At 40.2% G+C, this 17,452-nt stretch overlaps 1 protein-coding gene across 2 annotated transcripts in view; it reads left to right on the top strand.

The window, feature by feature from the left end:
* The first annotated feature begins 2,296 nt into the window (after positions 1-2,296).
* dmxl2 (Dmx-like 2) overlaps positions 2,297-17,452 on the top strand; it is a 40,970-nt gene continuing 25,814 nt past the window's right edge. For both annotated transcript variants that reach the window (XM_030758819.1, XM_030758827.1), the window contains exons 1-14: positions 2,297-2,659; positions 10,858-10,983; positions 11,248-11,319; positions 11,441-11,519; positions 11,719-11,863; positions 13,324-13,390; positions 13,502-13,674; positions 14,064-14,244; positions 14,387-14,567; positions 14,691-14,909; positions 15,006-15,277; positions 15,903-16,172; positions 16,403-16,632; positions 16,894-17,096. In XM_030758819.1, coding sequence (XP_030614679.1) covers positions 2,573-2,659; positions 10,858-10,983; positions 11,248-11,319; positions 11,441-11,519; positions 11,719-11,863; positions 13,324-13,390; positions 13,502-13,674; positions 14,064-14,244; positions 14,387-14,567; positions 14,691-14,909; positions 15,006-15,277; positions 15,903-16,172; positions 16,403-16,632; positions 16,894-17,096 — 2,305 coding nt within the window. In that variant the 5' untranslated portion in view covers positions 2,297-2,572. The remainder of the gene's footprint in view (positions 2,660-10,857; positions 10,984-11,247; positions 11,320-11,440; positions 11,520-11,718; positions 11,864-13,323; positions 13,391-13,501; positions 13,675-14,063; positions 14,245-14,386; positions 14,568-14,690; positions 14,910-15,005; positions 15,278-15,902; positions 16,173-16,402; positions 16,633-16,893; positions 17,097-17,452) is intronic.

A 17,452-nucleotide genomic window follows, 5' to 3' on the forward strand; every position in this document is an offset into this window, starting at 1 on the left:
AGACTGCTTTTTCAGTCACTGAGATGTGTTTAAAAAAAAAAAAAAGACTTCCTGGAGGAATGCACTCAAAGTCTTAGTCACACTTCCTCACTGCAGTCTACCCTCAAAAAATCATTCAAACACAAAGAAGCTAAAAGAGGTAGTTTTTTTTTTTGGGAAGATCTCACAGAATTTCAAAATACTGAATTTCACTCTGTGTTATGTAATTGGTGGCTTTGTTTCTAATTTACAGAAGCTTACAAAATGTTGCATCCTGTTTGAACGGTGTAAACTGTAATCTGATGTTGATTAAAGTGAAAATGCAAATCTTTTGAACCTTTAGTTAGGTCCTTTGCATGACCTATTGCTATGCATCAGTCATCACGGCCGGTCCATGATTACAGAGCAGCCGTAAAGTCTGACACTTGCAGTTCAAGAAATGGTAGTCACCAAATGCTAAATGGGCAGACACATACTACATGATGAGTGCGCCCCGCCATTGTTGTTGACACTGTTTATGCGGATGTGTCACATTCTCTCTGGGCTACTGCCTCACAATATTCTCTTCTGCTGTCCTGTGTGTCATGGTGGCTGGCAGGCAGGCCATGCTTGATGATGTCAGTGTGGCTTAAATAACTAGGCCAGTGCTGTGATTGTAGGTTGCATATTGTCCACATGGATCTTTCTCAACACTTTTCTACAAACAATGAAGGAGGGCGTTACAACTGATATGTAAAAAGGAGGTCAAAAGGGAAAGAGGATAAATAGTATTGTGCTGATGTGCTCCACTAAATCTCGTCAGTGAGATGAATTTGAGCAGATAAACAGATGAGGTTAACCGTTCTGGTGAAGCTCAGCTGGGTCTTGCTCACCTCCATTTGTTCTCTGTAAAATGGTGACTCAGTGAATCTCAAAATCCAGTAAGTACAAAGAAGAGGCAGGACAGTTGGATGTGATCATTTTATTTGTTAAAAGACCTCATCATTGATTTAATATTGTACTCTAACAGCTGTTTGGGAATCACCCTTTGCTGAAAAAAAAATACTATTTTATGTCTGTCAAACTGTGTTATCGTTGGCATTTGTCATAATTCTGACTAAACAAACTGGAACAAATTATGTGTTTTTGATCCATATTGCAAGTAACAAAATGCCTAAAAATACAATTTAAAATTGATTCCTTACTAAGTTGTCTGTTATGTGTAGACACAACGCTGGTTCATCCCTTGAGTTGGATGCCTTTTTTTTTAATCTTTGAATGAGTCATAGGTCAGTGATAAGTGGCTTATCTAACAAACAAACCAACAAACATTCCTCTGAAAATGGTCAGGTACAAGGACTGGACTGGAGCCTGAAGAACTATTGCGCAAGACCGCTTTAAAAATGACAAGAAATTCTGGCTCCTTGGAGGCAAAATATAAGAAGTGATTGGTGGCTCAAGACTTTTGCACAGTACAGTAACTGTATCAGTAGTTCATTCACTCTGCCATAATATTGATTGCAAAAATATTGACAATATTCTCCAAATTGCTTGTGACTCAGAGTCCAAAAGACAATTACATTTCAGAAAACTGACGTGAAATGAATTAAGAAACGTCCCAGTTCTGATCATCTGCAGCCTTTTTGTCTCAAGAAAAAAAAAAAAACGTCTCGTCTCGACTTTCAGTTTCAACTACCTATTTGCTTAGCAATGGTTTCACTGAAACTTTGTGTCATATGCACCCTAAGAGTGTGACCACTGTGCCTGCCCCTTAAGCCGCCTTCTTTCAGGTGGAAGTGGAGAACCATTAATGAGAAAACCCACGGAGCTCTGTGACTGTGTGTCTGAGAAGTTATGGAGCACCCTCACAGCTGCATTTTAAACCTTTTGTGTCCACGGTATTTTACTGTAGATACATGACCTGTTTTCTTTCTCCAGCGAAATTAAAACCCATTATTCATCACTTTGGATGTAACTTTTAATTTAATCAGACCCCAGACCCTACATTTATAAGCAACAAACTGAAATGCACAAAGATGGAGTCCCTTAGACACAGAAGATCACTACTAGAACAGCTGTAGGCGTGTCAGATAAAAGTATGGTTAATTACTGAAATGCACTGTATGTCATTCTATCTCATAGATAGGAGCACTTAAACACACGCCTTTCTCACTGAGAAACACGCCCAGTGGTGCTTTACATTAAACTGAGTAGTAAAGATTTCCAATCTAGGTGTAGCCATCTATGTTTTTCAGTCGTGCCTGGGCGACGCTGTGAACGCGCATGTCAGGATTGCTGCAGAGATCCTGCTGCCTCGGCTCTCACGATTAATCGCGGGGATGGTGTTGACAGCGAGAGGAAGCAGGCGGCTTCTTTTACACTTTTAAATAGATGTCAGGACCCAATGAAATTCATTGATTCGGGTCGAAGTCAGATTTCTCCGCAACAATACCGTTTGTGGAGAAAGAGGGCGCCGCCAGTCTGAGGACGACGTTAATGTTAATGATGGAATTCCCAGTTGCTGCTAGATGGAGAAACCGAAAGGGTGGACTCGTTATAAATAATTAAACAAAAAAGAAAAAGAAGCCCAATCTGCTGCTAAAATAAAAGGAAAATGCATCTGCACCAGGTGCTGACGGGAGCTGTGAACCCTGGAGACTGCTGCTACTCTGTGGGGAGCGTGAATGATATTCCGTTCACGGTGAGATTTTATTTTGATATTGTTTGCTCAAAGATGACACCCATTGAAGCTAGCTATTTACTAGCTAGCTGAGTAGTTAGCTAACCAGCGTTATATTGGCTGGGAACGCTCTGGGTAGCAAGCTAAAGCGCTGGCTAGCCGGGTAGTATGCTAAGCCAAAACTGCCGCACCAAGAGATTCACAAACAGTGAGTCGAGACTACGTGGGGCATCCGTGTCACGAACTCCCCCCTGTTTTTTTAATTTACCGTGACAGTCATTGAAACCAAGACTCCCTCGAGTACACGGTCCGCTGCAGTATTTGCGCCTCTTATTTACGTGTAGGTTTCTGCCTCAAGACATTTAAAACCAGCCATTCAAATGACCTTTAGCTGCATCTCGTAACATTTAGAATTACTGCAAGGGAATCCCTTTGCGCAGCCATAACATTTATTGGCACGTATTTTGCCCTGTGATACTCTCCAACGGGAATTGTTTGCAGTGTAAATTAGGGGCGATTTGATGTGTGTCAGGGTTTGACGAAATTGCGCATCAACACGGAACGAAAACGCTGTGTTTGGTGTGGTTGCAGAACTAGCCTAGCTCGCTACCATTTGGCGTTAAATCCTCCTCACGGATCGTTAGCTCGCTGTCATCCTGGCATCAGCTGCGCCAGCCGTGACGTAGAGAGCCTTATATGGATACATGAGCTAGGAGGCTGAATGGCCATGTTTTGTTGCTGAGAAGAACACAATCAAAGGGCATCTGCCATCACTTTGATTTTTAATAATTTGTTACATTTTGTGTAAGCAGTGCAAGTGTTTGTGATTGGTGGTTTACAGTTTTAGATGCGGGGAGTCTGACATCAATTACATAGACTTCATGCATTTTTAAGCATGCTGATCAAATATCTTGAGCTAAAATTCTGCTTCTGTTATGTGTTTATGTGTCAAAGACTTGTTAACTTCCACCAAATGAATGTTCTTATGGCAACAGTGCAGCAAGACACGGCAAGAACCTATATTATTACAGTGTGCACGGCTTTATGGACACAACAGATGCACAGGTTGAAGTAAAAGTAGGGAGTAATGTGCAGCAGAATGCAAAAGTGTGCCTCTCTGTCAGCATTAATTTGCTTTATTTTGAAGTACTGTTTTAACATTAAATTGTCATGTCATTGCCTTCTCTTTATATTTAAAGCATTTTTACCTGTTCATGCAGTTTATCATTGACTAAAATGATATAAGATGCATGGGGTTTCATTAACCATGAAGCTTATATGATTTCATATGAAAAAGCACTGCAACTGAGATAGTCCAATCGTGCCAGTTCTTGCTCTCAGTAAATTCCCGAGCAGTTGTGTAAAACGCTAGTTTTCCCTCACACTGCTTGTCTCATGGCTGCCAGATCTGGGCTTGGTCTGTTCCTGCTGCCTATTAATGAGGTGGTGCTTCATCATTGCTTTTTGTTTTTAATTTTTCAGAAACACAGATGTGCTCTTGTCCTTCCTTTCTGGTGCCCCCCCCCGTATTCTGTTAAATTGTCGTACAGTAAATTGTCGTGCTGTTTGTTACTGTTAAAACGATGAGTTTTCTAAATACTGGCAACATTAAAGCAGCTTAAATGTAAAAAGGCAGGCATTTCAGTAGCCTCATGTCTGTACAGCAAAGGACAGGGATGGTTGTGAAGCATTGCCTGGTTTCTGTGCCTGGTGTTTTCTTTCAGTGTCTGAGAGGGTATTTGAAGAACATTAGACATCATGTCCAACAAACACATTTACACTCACACTGACCCTTAGGGCTCGGGGGCCAGATCCTGACAAAACACACAAATGCATACGCACATATCTAATCTAGAGCAGCCATGAGGGCACCAGCTTCAGTGTAGCTTCTGCAGTGTTTCATACTCAAATATGTGCATTGACATATTGACAGAAATGGGAAGAGATATATTTACATGGAGCTGGTGAGTGAAGTACAGTGGGCTGGTGTTTATATCTATGATTATAAATAAGAATTGAAAGTAACTGTATACAATGAAAAACATAAGATGGATGGATGGTTGCTTTATAGTAATCACATTATGTTTTGTGATCATTCAGAATGATTGGAATCTGTTGTTGAGTGACTCACAGACAGTTATAAATTATGGTTTGAAAGATCATTTTCGTGTCTATTACAGTGCTTCACAAGCCATATTTGATGTTGTGATATCTGCAGAAAGCCTCATGGGTTTGATATGCAGATCTGCAGATGTGTGATCTGCTAAAAATAGAATATATCTGTAAGTTAAGCACAGGCAGAGGAGGCATACTCAGCCCCTTCAAAACTTTATATTTCTCCTTTTTTTTTTTATTAGTATTTTATAGTTGCTGTCACAGATGATGCTGTGCATTGACCAAAGATGGATAGGATTGTCTGAGATTACATAAAATTTGTCTGAAAATGTCTGTTTATTGTGTAGCTATGAATGCGTGTGAATATATGCAAGCATGAAGTGTTTCAGACTCAGGATTTCACAATGACATTTAAATTAATCAAATAACTGAATGATCCTGAAGCAGCACTTCAGGCAAAATCCCATTGAGTTTTATTCTAAATAGATGCATGTGGAATTGCTGAACTTACAGTATATAATGCATTCAGTTATAGAATTTGGCTGCCAATCAAAACCCTGATTTTATTAAAACAGGACAAACTTTTCTCAAGCTTTTCAGTTATGCAGCAAAATCCAGAGTAAAAGATAATCTTGGTGAAATGTTTATATTCTTTACTAAATCTTGGACATAAGACCGTGTCAAGGAGATACAAGCCAAAATATAGTGAGCTGTACAACTGTTCTAAGTATAATTTAATAGCAAAGTGTCACTAAAACTGGTCTCCCCAAGTTGCCGTAAATGCAGCCTGCCTGGCTGGCTGCATTGATTAGGTTAGATATGCTTTGCTAACTGACCTAATTAAGAAAGATTGAATCCAGATGTGATATTTGGCTTTGAATACTCACTGTTTTCTTGCAATCATGCTGCAGAGAACACTAAAGAGCAGATTGTGTGACTGTAGCTGGAGGGGTCAAAGTACAGGTCTGTGCTTTTAGGTTTTGCAAGGGTTAACGTCTTACAGATTGATAGAATCACCAGGTTACTGCAAGTCAGAGCTGATCAATGCTTTGAAAAAAATAAACAAAAAACAAAAACAGTGCACCGAAAGCCTTTACCTTCACTGTAAATCCCGCTAGCTTGCACAGATATGAAATTGCCACAGATGGTAGCAGCTGGGACTGCGAACATGCTCGCGTGATTGCGTAGAGGAAAACGTGGCATTTGACAGAATGAAGGCAGAAGTGATCTCTCACTCTGTTCCTCATATTTACTTTCATTAGCACCGCACATGAGTGCATTCACTCATTCATTTTCAAATATATTGATTTGGAGAAAAAGCAAATACCTCTCTGTCATCATGCAAATAGAATTTAAAATTACACTGGAATACTGTGCCTCAGATTCTTATCGTTAATATAAAGACATCTTATAGATCCCTGTGCTGTCTTTCATGAGCCTAGAAAAGGAAATTGCTGACTAACCCTTTAAAGGAGGATGCTGGGGTTTTTCCAGAGTTGGGTTAAAGAACCCAGCCCAGGTTAGTGATTCAGTGACAGCTGCTTTTCATACAACAGATGGTATTGTTTATATCTTGTTTTTCCTCACAAACTGCAACGCTAGCTTCAAAATGTGGTGTTGGGGTAACTGGAGAACTTTGAGCTTTAATTAAATAATTGCCTAATAATTGACCTTTATTTAACCAAGGTCTCAAGGCCTTTAAAAATCTATACTTTGCATTTAACAAAACATTGAGAGATTGTTTCTCTGCTTGATTGCAGCTGCTTTGTTAACAGACAATATTTATCCAATGGCAGCAACAATCTTCATATAAGCAGCTTATACTGTATGTCTGACAGGGAAGAAATGCTGCCGCATCAGGGTCACACTCATTAAGTCAGTGGATTTATGAGCTGCAGATATTTGGATGAGATGATTTAAATATATTCATAGACAGATCCGGTGACTTCATAATTTAACCTTTTACTGAATCAAATAACTAACTAAATAACTAATAATCTTGACAACTAACTGGACATTACATTGATTAGAGTTTCCAGCAAACCATTGTGTTTTTAGTAGGCTGCCATTGAAATAAACATACTGGTGAATAAGTCATAATGTTTCACATCTCTTAGTTGATCTACTTTAATCTTTGAATCTGTCACACCGTCTCTCTAATATCCTTTCCCCTCAGCGCATGAATAATGGCATGCAGACAGATCTTTTCAGATGCAATGCTTATTAGAGGCCAACGATGTTACAGACAGGAGACGTGATTCTCTAGAAATGAATGTGGGATATATCATTCCTTATCCAGACTAAAAGACAAACCTGATATGTAAACAAACTGAGAATGTCTTACCTGATGATGAAGACACTACTGGCATAGTCTTGTTTATTTATGCATTTAAATCTTCTCTCTATGTGTTACGCAGTGCCAGTGTTTGTCAGACAGTAGGCATATTCAGACCTGTGTGAAACATTCAATTCAGCATGAGACCTCTGTTTGGTACACAATCTATTTATGTCTACGTACTCTAGAGCCAAGTTCCACCTGGATCATTTTGGCAGTGCATCAGTTGTCAGTTAGCAATAGCATGCAGGTAAGCTTTGAAAGCTGAGCACACACCGTGTGGTTATTATTAATCTTGTATGATGTGTTAACACCATGTTTTAATTGTGTCTTCCCACATAGACTGCAGCTCTGATCACACTATACAAATCCATCACAAAGCAGCGCAAAGCACCATATGTAACAAAAATGTTCATTTTTATTTGCATACTGTGCCTTATTGTGCATGGATATTAATATTAAGCTTCTATTACCAAAGAAATGTCCTACTTTGCGTGCCAGCCGACAATGTGGATTTGAGGGTGACGAAAAAAGGACAAGGCACAAACCAAAAGAGCAAAGCATTGATGATAGGTCATCCTGTTTAAGTTGGGTATATTTAGGCTCCCTAGCTCGAGGTCCTGTTGGGTCCAAATTGCCTTGCTGATAAAGAGTAGAAAGCACGCACACATTGTGTGTGTGTTGGCGTGAATGTGAGAAAGAGAGGGTGCGAAGCAGTCCTAGACGGCGCGTGACGGTGACCGCTTTTAATTCCAGCTGTAATGTGCTGAAGCAAACGCTGCAGTAAGAGTGAAGTACATCCTGCCCCTCCCTTCCTTCTTTCTACGTGTCACTCACATTTTAAATTATAGTATTTAAAGTATGGTCCTATGGTGGTTTTCACTATAACTTCATCCTCGAATGTCACTTAATATAATACCACTGGCTGTAATGTGTTATTGTGTGACCTAGAGGTTCTCAGCATCTCCTCCTGTTCTCCTGAATAATGAAAGACACAAGCCGTCATCCTGACTGTACTGTTGCTTTGAGGCCAGTTTGTTGGTGTCCCAGGTGCTGCTGCCATTCTGCTCTTGTATGCCAGCTGCCAGCAGTCAGCATCATATCAATTTACCTTCGAGCCGATGTTCCAAATCTTAAGATTATATGTATTACCCCAGGTTTCAGGTCTGGATAAGTGTATAAAAATAATTGCTGTCAGACTATTCCTCATGCACTGTTTTCTAAAATATAAAATTTTAATGTTGTGAGACTTGAATTATTTAACTTTTTCGGCTCCTTTTTGGTTCTCGTTTATGAACAAGACTAAATAGTATAGAAAACTGGGTTCACTAAAGTCTCTCTCTGTTCAGCAGGACTTAAAAAAACAAAACAGAAAAACTGCAAGATGCGTATAAGTGGAGGATACACGAGAGTCCTTTCAGTGTTGCAGGTGGAAAACGGTGTACACTGAACTTGTCTGCAATTGCTTTTATTTGACTTGTATGAGCTGAAGTGTCTAAAACTAGTCTTTTGGCAATTGTTTGGCAAAATGACAGCATACATAGTCAGAACATAGAGAATGTGATCAATGGGATTTTGATACAATGTATTTAAACACCTTATTATATATTATATCCATCTATCCATCATCACCAAATTAGGGCTGTGCCATATCATATTGTCCGCACTAATACTGGTATAAATTTTTTTTCATGATCTAAAAATGTCATGTCTTGATATCATTGTTATGGCAACTCCATGGGTTTACAGTCCCTAGTGCGTGCAACAATGAGACAGGCTGTAGACAGTGTAGTACCTAAAAGGCAGCTGCTTCAACAACCTCCAGTAAAGCACAGTACTGCGCAAAATATGCAGGAAAAACTGTTCCCGCTAAAGGTGGAAACAACAAACTTGTTTCACCACTTGAGGCAAAAACACTGTAGAGTAAAACAAGGCTACGAAGAGGAGATACTAGTAGCTGCTGATGTGCTAGCCAAATGTAAACACATGACTCTTCTAAGCGCCGCTAGAGCACTCACCAGTTGCCCTCCATATGACGGGAAGAACAAATGGTGGATGGAAAGCTAGTGGAAAAGCAGGGCCTAAAAAACTACCTAGATAACTTTGATGCTTACATTTGATTTATGTGGTGTCACTGGATATAATAATGCTGCTGCTGGCAACTAGTTTCAGTAGATTCACACTTCAAATTAAGTAGTGTCATCAATGACAGTAACTCATGAGAAAAGAAGGATGAAAAATGACCTTCATTTACTTATACTTATAAATGCCTGCAAGCTACAGACATCACTAAAATTGAGGCTATATTTGAAGCACCCCCGCTTCAAATATTGTGACAAATCTACTTAAAAGTTGAGATATTTAATCTTGGAAAAGTGTGGAAAATTTATGCCATTATGTTTTGGAATTGGTATATATTGTGTAGATGTCATTATTGCTCATGAATTGGTTATTTGAGCATCATGTGGCATATCAGTTGTATTATGTGGTGGTTACAGGGTTTCTGCCAGCATGTTACAGCCCTAAGTTGAAGATTTTTTTTTTATTATTATTTTTAGACATTTGTTTATGTTAGTTGCTCACATTACCTTTTGCATCTTATTACCTGACTTCTACTGTTGATTATATATAAGCAAAAAGCTAATCTCATAGTATGCCAACTAATTACATTAGATTTTACCATTCTTTGTTGAAGGACTGCTCGCTGACTTACTGTGGGCCAATATTATTGGCTGATATTTGCCATTTGCAGATCAATTGGTATCACTGTATTTATAACATCTGATAAATGAAGATTAAAAAAACTGTAGATGCGATGGGGGGAAAAAAACACCCTTCAAATATGTTGTTAAGTTGCGTAGTTTGTCCATTAGAGGGCATTTTGCAACTTCCTGTTTGCAACTCACATTTGGAATACCACAAATACAACTACCAGCTGATCCAGGCAGAGCGTAAATGAGTAAATTAAAAAAAAAAATAAAAAAACATATAACAAATATTGGAAGTCTGTTTATGTTTCATGTGTTTGGAAAATATGCATCTCAGACAATATATTAGATTTTGAAATCACCAAATATCAGTCTTAAAAATCCTGTATCGGTGAAGCTCTAGTTCATTTCAGATGTAATGTCACGTAGTTTGTTAAATCCTCAGCCTTTCATTTAAGAAGCGCCACATGAGAAAAAGCCCTGTGCATATTTCCTCCTCTACAGCCTTTATTTTAATCAAAAATTAGTGTCTCCGTTTTATTCTTGAATTACTTCACAATTGCTTTTTTATAATTTTTAAAAACATTTTTTACAAACAGTAAAAAAATTTTTAAAAAGTGATGAAACTTAGAATGGTGTGTCATACAAACACATAATTTATATTTCTGTTATCTAGGTAGGTAAAAGCCGTACACCAGCTGCAGGTTTGTAGTGGTGTTTTTGTTGCTCTCCACCATTCAGTTAATAATGTAATTTTGTGTAGAAGCTTCTTTCCGTTTGTTGAGCTCTTCTTGTCTTGATGCTTCACATGATAGCTGTTTCAGAGATTGTGGCGTGTTTGGTTATATATTGTTTATCCAGTTAAAATTAAGTCATCAAGAAATTTAAGGCAGCAAAAAAAACATGGTGAACTGAGTTGTAGTGGAATTTTATATATTGTAAAGATTGCTATATAAAATGAACTCTGGCTTGCGATGATTTATATTTTAAATCTCAGTGTCTTTGTTTCATGCGTGACCTACGATATGATTTTGTTTTTTTCTATATCCATTTCTTTTCAGGCCTATGGCTCAGGATGCGATGTAGTGATCTTGGCTAGTGACTTTGAATGTGTTCAGATTATCCCGGGAGCTCAGAATGGAAACATACAGGTGGGCTGTGTGGAGTGCTCCCACCAGCTTGGCAGGGTAAGTGTTAACTGCTCACTGAGACACATGCCCACACACAGCTTTAGTTTTTCTGTCACGTGGCTAAAAGATTTTATCAATAATGCTGAGCAGAGAGAGGTACATTTTGGCTTGTTTGCATCCGTCTTGGGCTGCTCGTGTTTCTTTGCCATCCTGCTCTCCTGCACCACACCCCACCTTCCCCTTCTCCTGTGGGAGTGACTGTGCAAAAGCACTGATGGGGTGAGTAATGTTGTGATGATGAACACAGCTCTTTATTTTTAGATTGCTGCATCCTACGGAAACACAGTCTGCATCTTTGAACCTCTTTCTATCAACCCAAATAAACGCCACAAGGTGAGTACGAACATGAGCTTTGTAGACAGATTTAGGGATTGAAGTCACCATGTAGCAGATTTAATTACACCTGTGTTCCAGTAACATTGCATGGTGTGTGTTGCTCTCCCACCACTAACAGCAGCTTAACTATCAGTGGCAAAAGACAGGGCAGTTCTTCCTTGATGCCATCACCTACAACCTGGCCTGGGACCCACAAGGTACACACGTGCTTTCTGTGATTGACAGATGTCTTGATAAGTCATTGCATTATAAATGCAGCTCCTTCTCCTAGCACCCTTTGGTTTGGCTGAAACAGCATGTGCATTATGTAAGAGTCACAGTTTGTATGCGGCTCTGCGTAGTGTAGTAGTCAACGTGGGACATGAGGTGTGTAACATAGTGCTTTTGTGTCCTTAGGGAACCGTATCCTAGCAGCAACTGAGCGGCTGCAGCTGTGGGCACCTCCACCGACGGATGCCCTAATAGAGGAGGAGGATGGGCAGATGATTGAGGACAAGCCCCACCCTGTCCTCAGTGACTGGAACTGTGTGTGGCAGTGCAAGTGCGTTTTTTGCTTATATATTATATATAAAAATCTGACACTGATTGATGTTTAAAAAACAAAATGCTGCTTCAAGGTCATGTGCTTTTAAACCAGCTATAGTGAAGAAACAGAAACACCCCTGCACAGATGAGGTGTAACTCAAGAATTAATTTGTCAATTGTGACAACATTTAATAAAAATATCTAATAAGATAAAATTATTAAGGGATGATTTTTTTTTCCCCCAAGTGTCTATAGGGCAAATTTCTGTGAAATCATCGTGTTCTTCCAAAAACACTTTTTCTTTTTTACAGTATGCAGTGTAATATAAGTGTGGCCAAACATGAATGTCAGCAGCAACAAAGCAGCTTATTTGTAGCATTGAGGCTGCTGAATATTTTGCTTGCATTGGTTTGTTTTTAGGTTTTTTTGTTTTTTGTTTGTTTGTTTGTTTTTTTCCACTTTCATTTTATCAGTTTTAATAATAAAGCCTATAGTCAGTTACTGATTATTCAAATATATCTGGCCTCACATGAAAACTAAAAGCCTGTTCCACTCTGACACATTAAGCTGTGTAAGCAGACAGACATATGAAACCATATTAGTAACTGTCTTATGATGACACACAGAAAACCACTGGTGGTGCGGGTTTTGAAATGAGCAACAATGGTGCAGGAACAAAGATGCCACATATACACTCAGCTATCAGGAGAAGAAACTTTTCCCATAGAGAAGTGAATGTTAAGGGTTTTGCTGACATGTGATCACATGAGGTTGACTTGTTTTCTGTTGTGGATCTGTGACAGTGTAGGATTAAGTGAATAAGGCCCGGTCGTTGATGGCAGTCACTGGGAAAATGATTGCAGCCGTCAGTCACGCAGGCCTACAGACCATTCAGTGACCCCCTGACCTTTCTCACCTTTCCCTAGAGAAAAACATGTATTCCCCAACCAGCTGGCAAAAACCTCCTTGTGATTGCTTTGTATTATTAATTACCAAATTGCTTTAGTCACTATCATATGCTGCAGTCATAGTTTGGATGGAAGTAATGGACATGCCTCCAAACACTGGCCAGCTACTCTCCAAGCTGTAGTGAAACTGTGACATAAATTGGAAATGGAGACCATTTGCCTTCAAGGTGAACTTTGTATTTTTTGGAACAGCTTTTACTGTCGCTCAGCTAGTAGTTAACATTCTTTACAGACAGATATGAAACATTACAGGCAACCATGATAATCTAACAACCAAAGCAATCACTAGGAGGTTTTTGGTACAGGACCTTCTTTGCAACCAAATTCACCCAGCAATCACCAGCAACCTCCAGGAACCACTGCCTGCCAGTTGAAAATATGCATTTTTCACTAGCAACCGGTGGTTGTATCACATCCAACATGACGGAGAGCTCTTGAGCAATGTGCATGACACCACAGGGGAAGCCTTAGCAGCTAATAGTCTTGTTTGTCCTTTTGATTCTTTTAGGACCGCTGCATCTGTCCACACTGCAAAGTGGTCTCCCGATGGGGAGTATTTTGCAACAATTGGGAAGGTAAAAGATTCATGTCAGCATTTTTAAAAACTGCAACATTTTTAACCATTTTTGTACTCATGAGATCTGTTATGAAGTGTGTTTGTGTAATGCTTGTCTGCATATACACAGGATGACTGTTTACTAAAGGTGTGGTATCCCACCACTGGCTGGCGATCCGCAGTCGTGGTCCAGGACCCGTCTGATAAAAAGCCGCCTCCTGTTCACTTCTCCTTTGTTTACTTGGCCCATCCTCGCTCGGTCACTGGTGTGTCCTGGAGGAAGACCAGCAAGTATATGCCCAAGTAAGAAGGCACACATGGTCACACACATAATTGGCCATAAAAATGTTTATTTTTACACTTTCTTGTGCATGCTTCTTGTCTTTTAAAGCACAACATAATGTTTTCACTGTAAAACAAGGTTGAGTGAAGTCAGAGAGAAATTCTGTGCACTGGGTTAAAAATGTGGTTCAATAACTGAGCATATATTCATGCAAACCACATCGGTGCTCACAGCACCCAGCAGTCATGTTTCTTTAGAAGCATGTTGGGGTCTTCATACTAAACTCTTGCTACAAAGTCTTTTTGGTGTATGCTATGTTGTGTTTTGACTGAACATTTTAATAATGGAAAAACAATTAATAAAAGAATGAACTACTGATGGACAGTTACATTCTCCTATTCATTTTTAGGGGCTCAGTGTGCAATGTGCTGCTGACATCTTGTGAAGATGGAGTGTGTAGGTTATGGTCAGAGACTCTGTTACCTGAAGACAGTCTGCTTGGTGGACAGATCACTGAGAACACACAATCCTTCAGCTCCAGCCTGCCAGGCCTGGCAGGCAATAAGGACAAGATCCAGCATGCTTTGGAGGTACATTTAGTTCCATCTCATCAGAAATGATTCTTAAAGAAAAAACACCAAACCTACCGTAGAGTACTCAAAATATATTTTCTCAGAAAGCAGTAACACAAACCTGTTCTCTTGCCTTTATTCCTGTGCTCTCTCTAATTAGTCAATCCATCACTTAAAACATCTGCGCCGGGGCCGGCGACGGTCTTCTGCTCTAGTGGCACACAGCGAGCTGCTGCCCTCTCAGCTTGGCACACAGGATGCACACACTCACCGCCACATCGCTCATCATGCCAATGCCCTGTGTCACTTCCATATCTCAGCCAGTATTAATCCCAACACAGGTAGGGTGTCTTTGTTGGACCCGGTTCTAAAATGAACCACATCATTGCGCACATATTGAATGCTATAGTTATTCTAAGTTTAGGTAATATTTCTGCTCCTGATGTGTCTCTCCATCTTGTCAGATATCCCATCAGTGCTAGCTGACTCTGCAGTGTTCAACCCAGATGATGGTACAGGTGGTGGAGGCTTTGTGGTTCACTGGCTCAATAATAAGGATCTCAGCTTCACTTCATCCATGGACCTTTTTATGCTGCAGCTCCGTAAATTTTCTGAACAACAGCTGGACCAGACTACTGAGGACCCATTGGACCCTGAAGGATCCCCAATGAAGTTTGACTTTGGTATGACCTGCATCCAGGCTGGCACTACATGATGCTGCTTTGAAGCTACCGTGTTATAGGACACACATAAGATTAAAATGTTTTTTGGTTTTCTAGACCTGGATGAGATGTCTGACAAGGCGTCCTCAGATCATGGAGAAGAGGTTGAGTCAGGGGAGCAGGGAAGCACCAAGGCGTCCTCCCCAGGATCCAGCTCTAGCATGCCTCTGCCGTCCATGCTGCTAGAGAGGAAGATGGAAACTCTGACCACAGAGTGGAACAAGAGTCCAGACATGCTGTTCACCATCCATCCACTGGATGGATCTTTCCTGGTTTGGCATGTGAAATATTTGGACGAATTCAACCAGGGAATCTTCAGACAGGTTCAGGTGTGCTCACACAGCAGCAGACATTCAGTTCAACTTTATTTATATAGCGCCAAATCACAACAAACAGTTGCCTCAAGGCGACATAAGGTGTGTTTGTGTGATGCTTGTCTGCATATACACAGACATAAGGTGACTCAGCATTGCCCCAGTCTTATTTAACATTTTTTTTTTAAATTTTCTCCAAAGAAGAATTGTGGTGCTACTCTGTGATTTATCAAGTTTGTCCACAGAATTAATGTTAATTAGCAACAGCTGATATAATCTGCTGGAGGCAGTGCTCGTCATTTTAGCCAAAGACCAATGGTTTGCGGCCAGATCATTTTTCACATAATTTCCACTTTGATATGCAGCGAGAAGCTTTCACTGTAGCGTCCAGCTGTCCTAGAAAGAGCAGCGCTCCAACACTCGTCCTCTGAGGGGGACCAACAGCAGGATGTTAATATTAAAAGGAGTGGAATTGTTGGACTTTAGCTGCACAGATGTTTAAATTTGTTCAAAAATACCAGTTCCTTTTTTGCACTGACTGCAATAATACAGTAGAATATGAAAAGACTCGTCTTTATGACTTCAATATTAAAACACTAATCTAATTTTTTTTTTTTTTCTCCTCTAATTCTTTCACCAGGTGTCTTTCTCCTCCCGTATTCCAGTAGCGTTTCCTACAGGGGATGCCAACTCACTGAGTAAAAACATCCTCATGTACGCCTACACTTTGACTGAGGGTGTAAATGCTGGGCTGGGCGAGCAAGGGAGAATGGTCCAGGATGTGTCCCACTCTGCTTCACCCTCAGCTGGTCTGGGTTCACCTGCCGTGACCTCCTCTCCCAACCCTCACCCTGGCATTAGTCCAGCTGTAATGATGGTCTCCAAGCATGTTGATGGATCTCTTAATCAGGTACAGGATTGAGGTTAACCTTGTTTTTCTTCCCGAGGGCATTGCTCGCATGTTTTCATAAATGTCCACTTTAGACCAAGATGTACCCACAGACGATGTCATTCTCTAACAGCCACAGTTCACTCCATTAATTTCATGTCCTAACTAAAAACAATGACTTGAATTGTATGTTTGTGCAGATTCCGTTTCCCTCACAAAAATCAAAATGTTGTGATTTCCTCTGTCTGCAGTGGGCTGTGACATTTGCAGAGCGCTCTGCCTTCTCCAATGTACTGACAGTATCTCATAAGTTCCGGTACTGCGGCCATCGTTTTCATCTGAATGACCAAGCTTGTCACACAGTGCTGCCACTGCTGCTGACTTCTTCTCACCACAATGCCCTGCTCACCCCTCCCTCAGCCCCTGGAAGCCTGGAAGGAGAGCAGCCTCCTACCTTTTCCTTACCAAAGCGTCTTCCCAGGTACAGCGCAGAGTGCAGGTAGAGAACTGAGGCAGTGAATAATGGGCTGTTTACATATATGGCTTGTTGGTGATAAACTATTAATAGTAAATTGGATCCATCATTGGGAAAAGCTCAACTATATGCAAATGTCCTCTGACATAATTTGAACAACAACTCTGTAAAAGCCAGTAGCAATTACTTTAACACTAGCACAGATGCACAACTACAGTCTCGCCAGTTAACTTGTTTACTTTAACTTTTTGTACTTGACATTACCAGGAAGCAGCTTCGTAATGCAGCTACAAGGACCTTTCATGACCCCAACGCCATCTACAGTGAGCTGATTTTGTGGCGAGTGGACCACATTGGACCGCTGTCCTGCACTGGAGGCGTCTCAGAATTGGCCCGCATCAACTCTCTGCACACATCTGCCTTCAGCAATGTTGCTTGGCTACCGACGCTAGTACCCAGCACTGTACTTGGTAAGCATGCCATACATCTTTATATTAACGGGAATTCTGAGGTGAAGGTTATGAGTAACTAAATAACAAGAATTTTAATTAAAAGGGAAAATGTCACTGTTGCTGACCTGTTTTTGTTCAGATAGCTGTATGATACTAAGTTCACAATTTCTCAGAATCAGAATCAGAATCAGAATCAGAAGGTTTTATTGCCATATGGGTGAACAGGTTCACAGCATTAGGAAATTGCTGCGGTACTTCGTGCTTACAGAAAAAAAACAAATAAGTATAATGGGTATATATGTCAGCTTTGCAATAAAAATACATTTTTCTTCAGTCTTATTATTGATTACCAGGACATAAACACTGAGTCTGAA

Source organism: Archocentrus centrarchus, chromosome 3, assembly GCF_007364275.1.
Source record: "Archocentrus centrarchus isolate MPI-CPG fArcCen1 chromosome 3, fArcCen1, whole genome shotgun sequence".
NCBI lineage: Eukaryota > Metazoa > Chordata > Actinopteri > Cichliformes > Cichlidae > Archocentrus > Archocentrus centrarchus.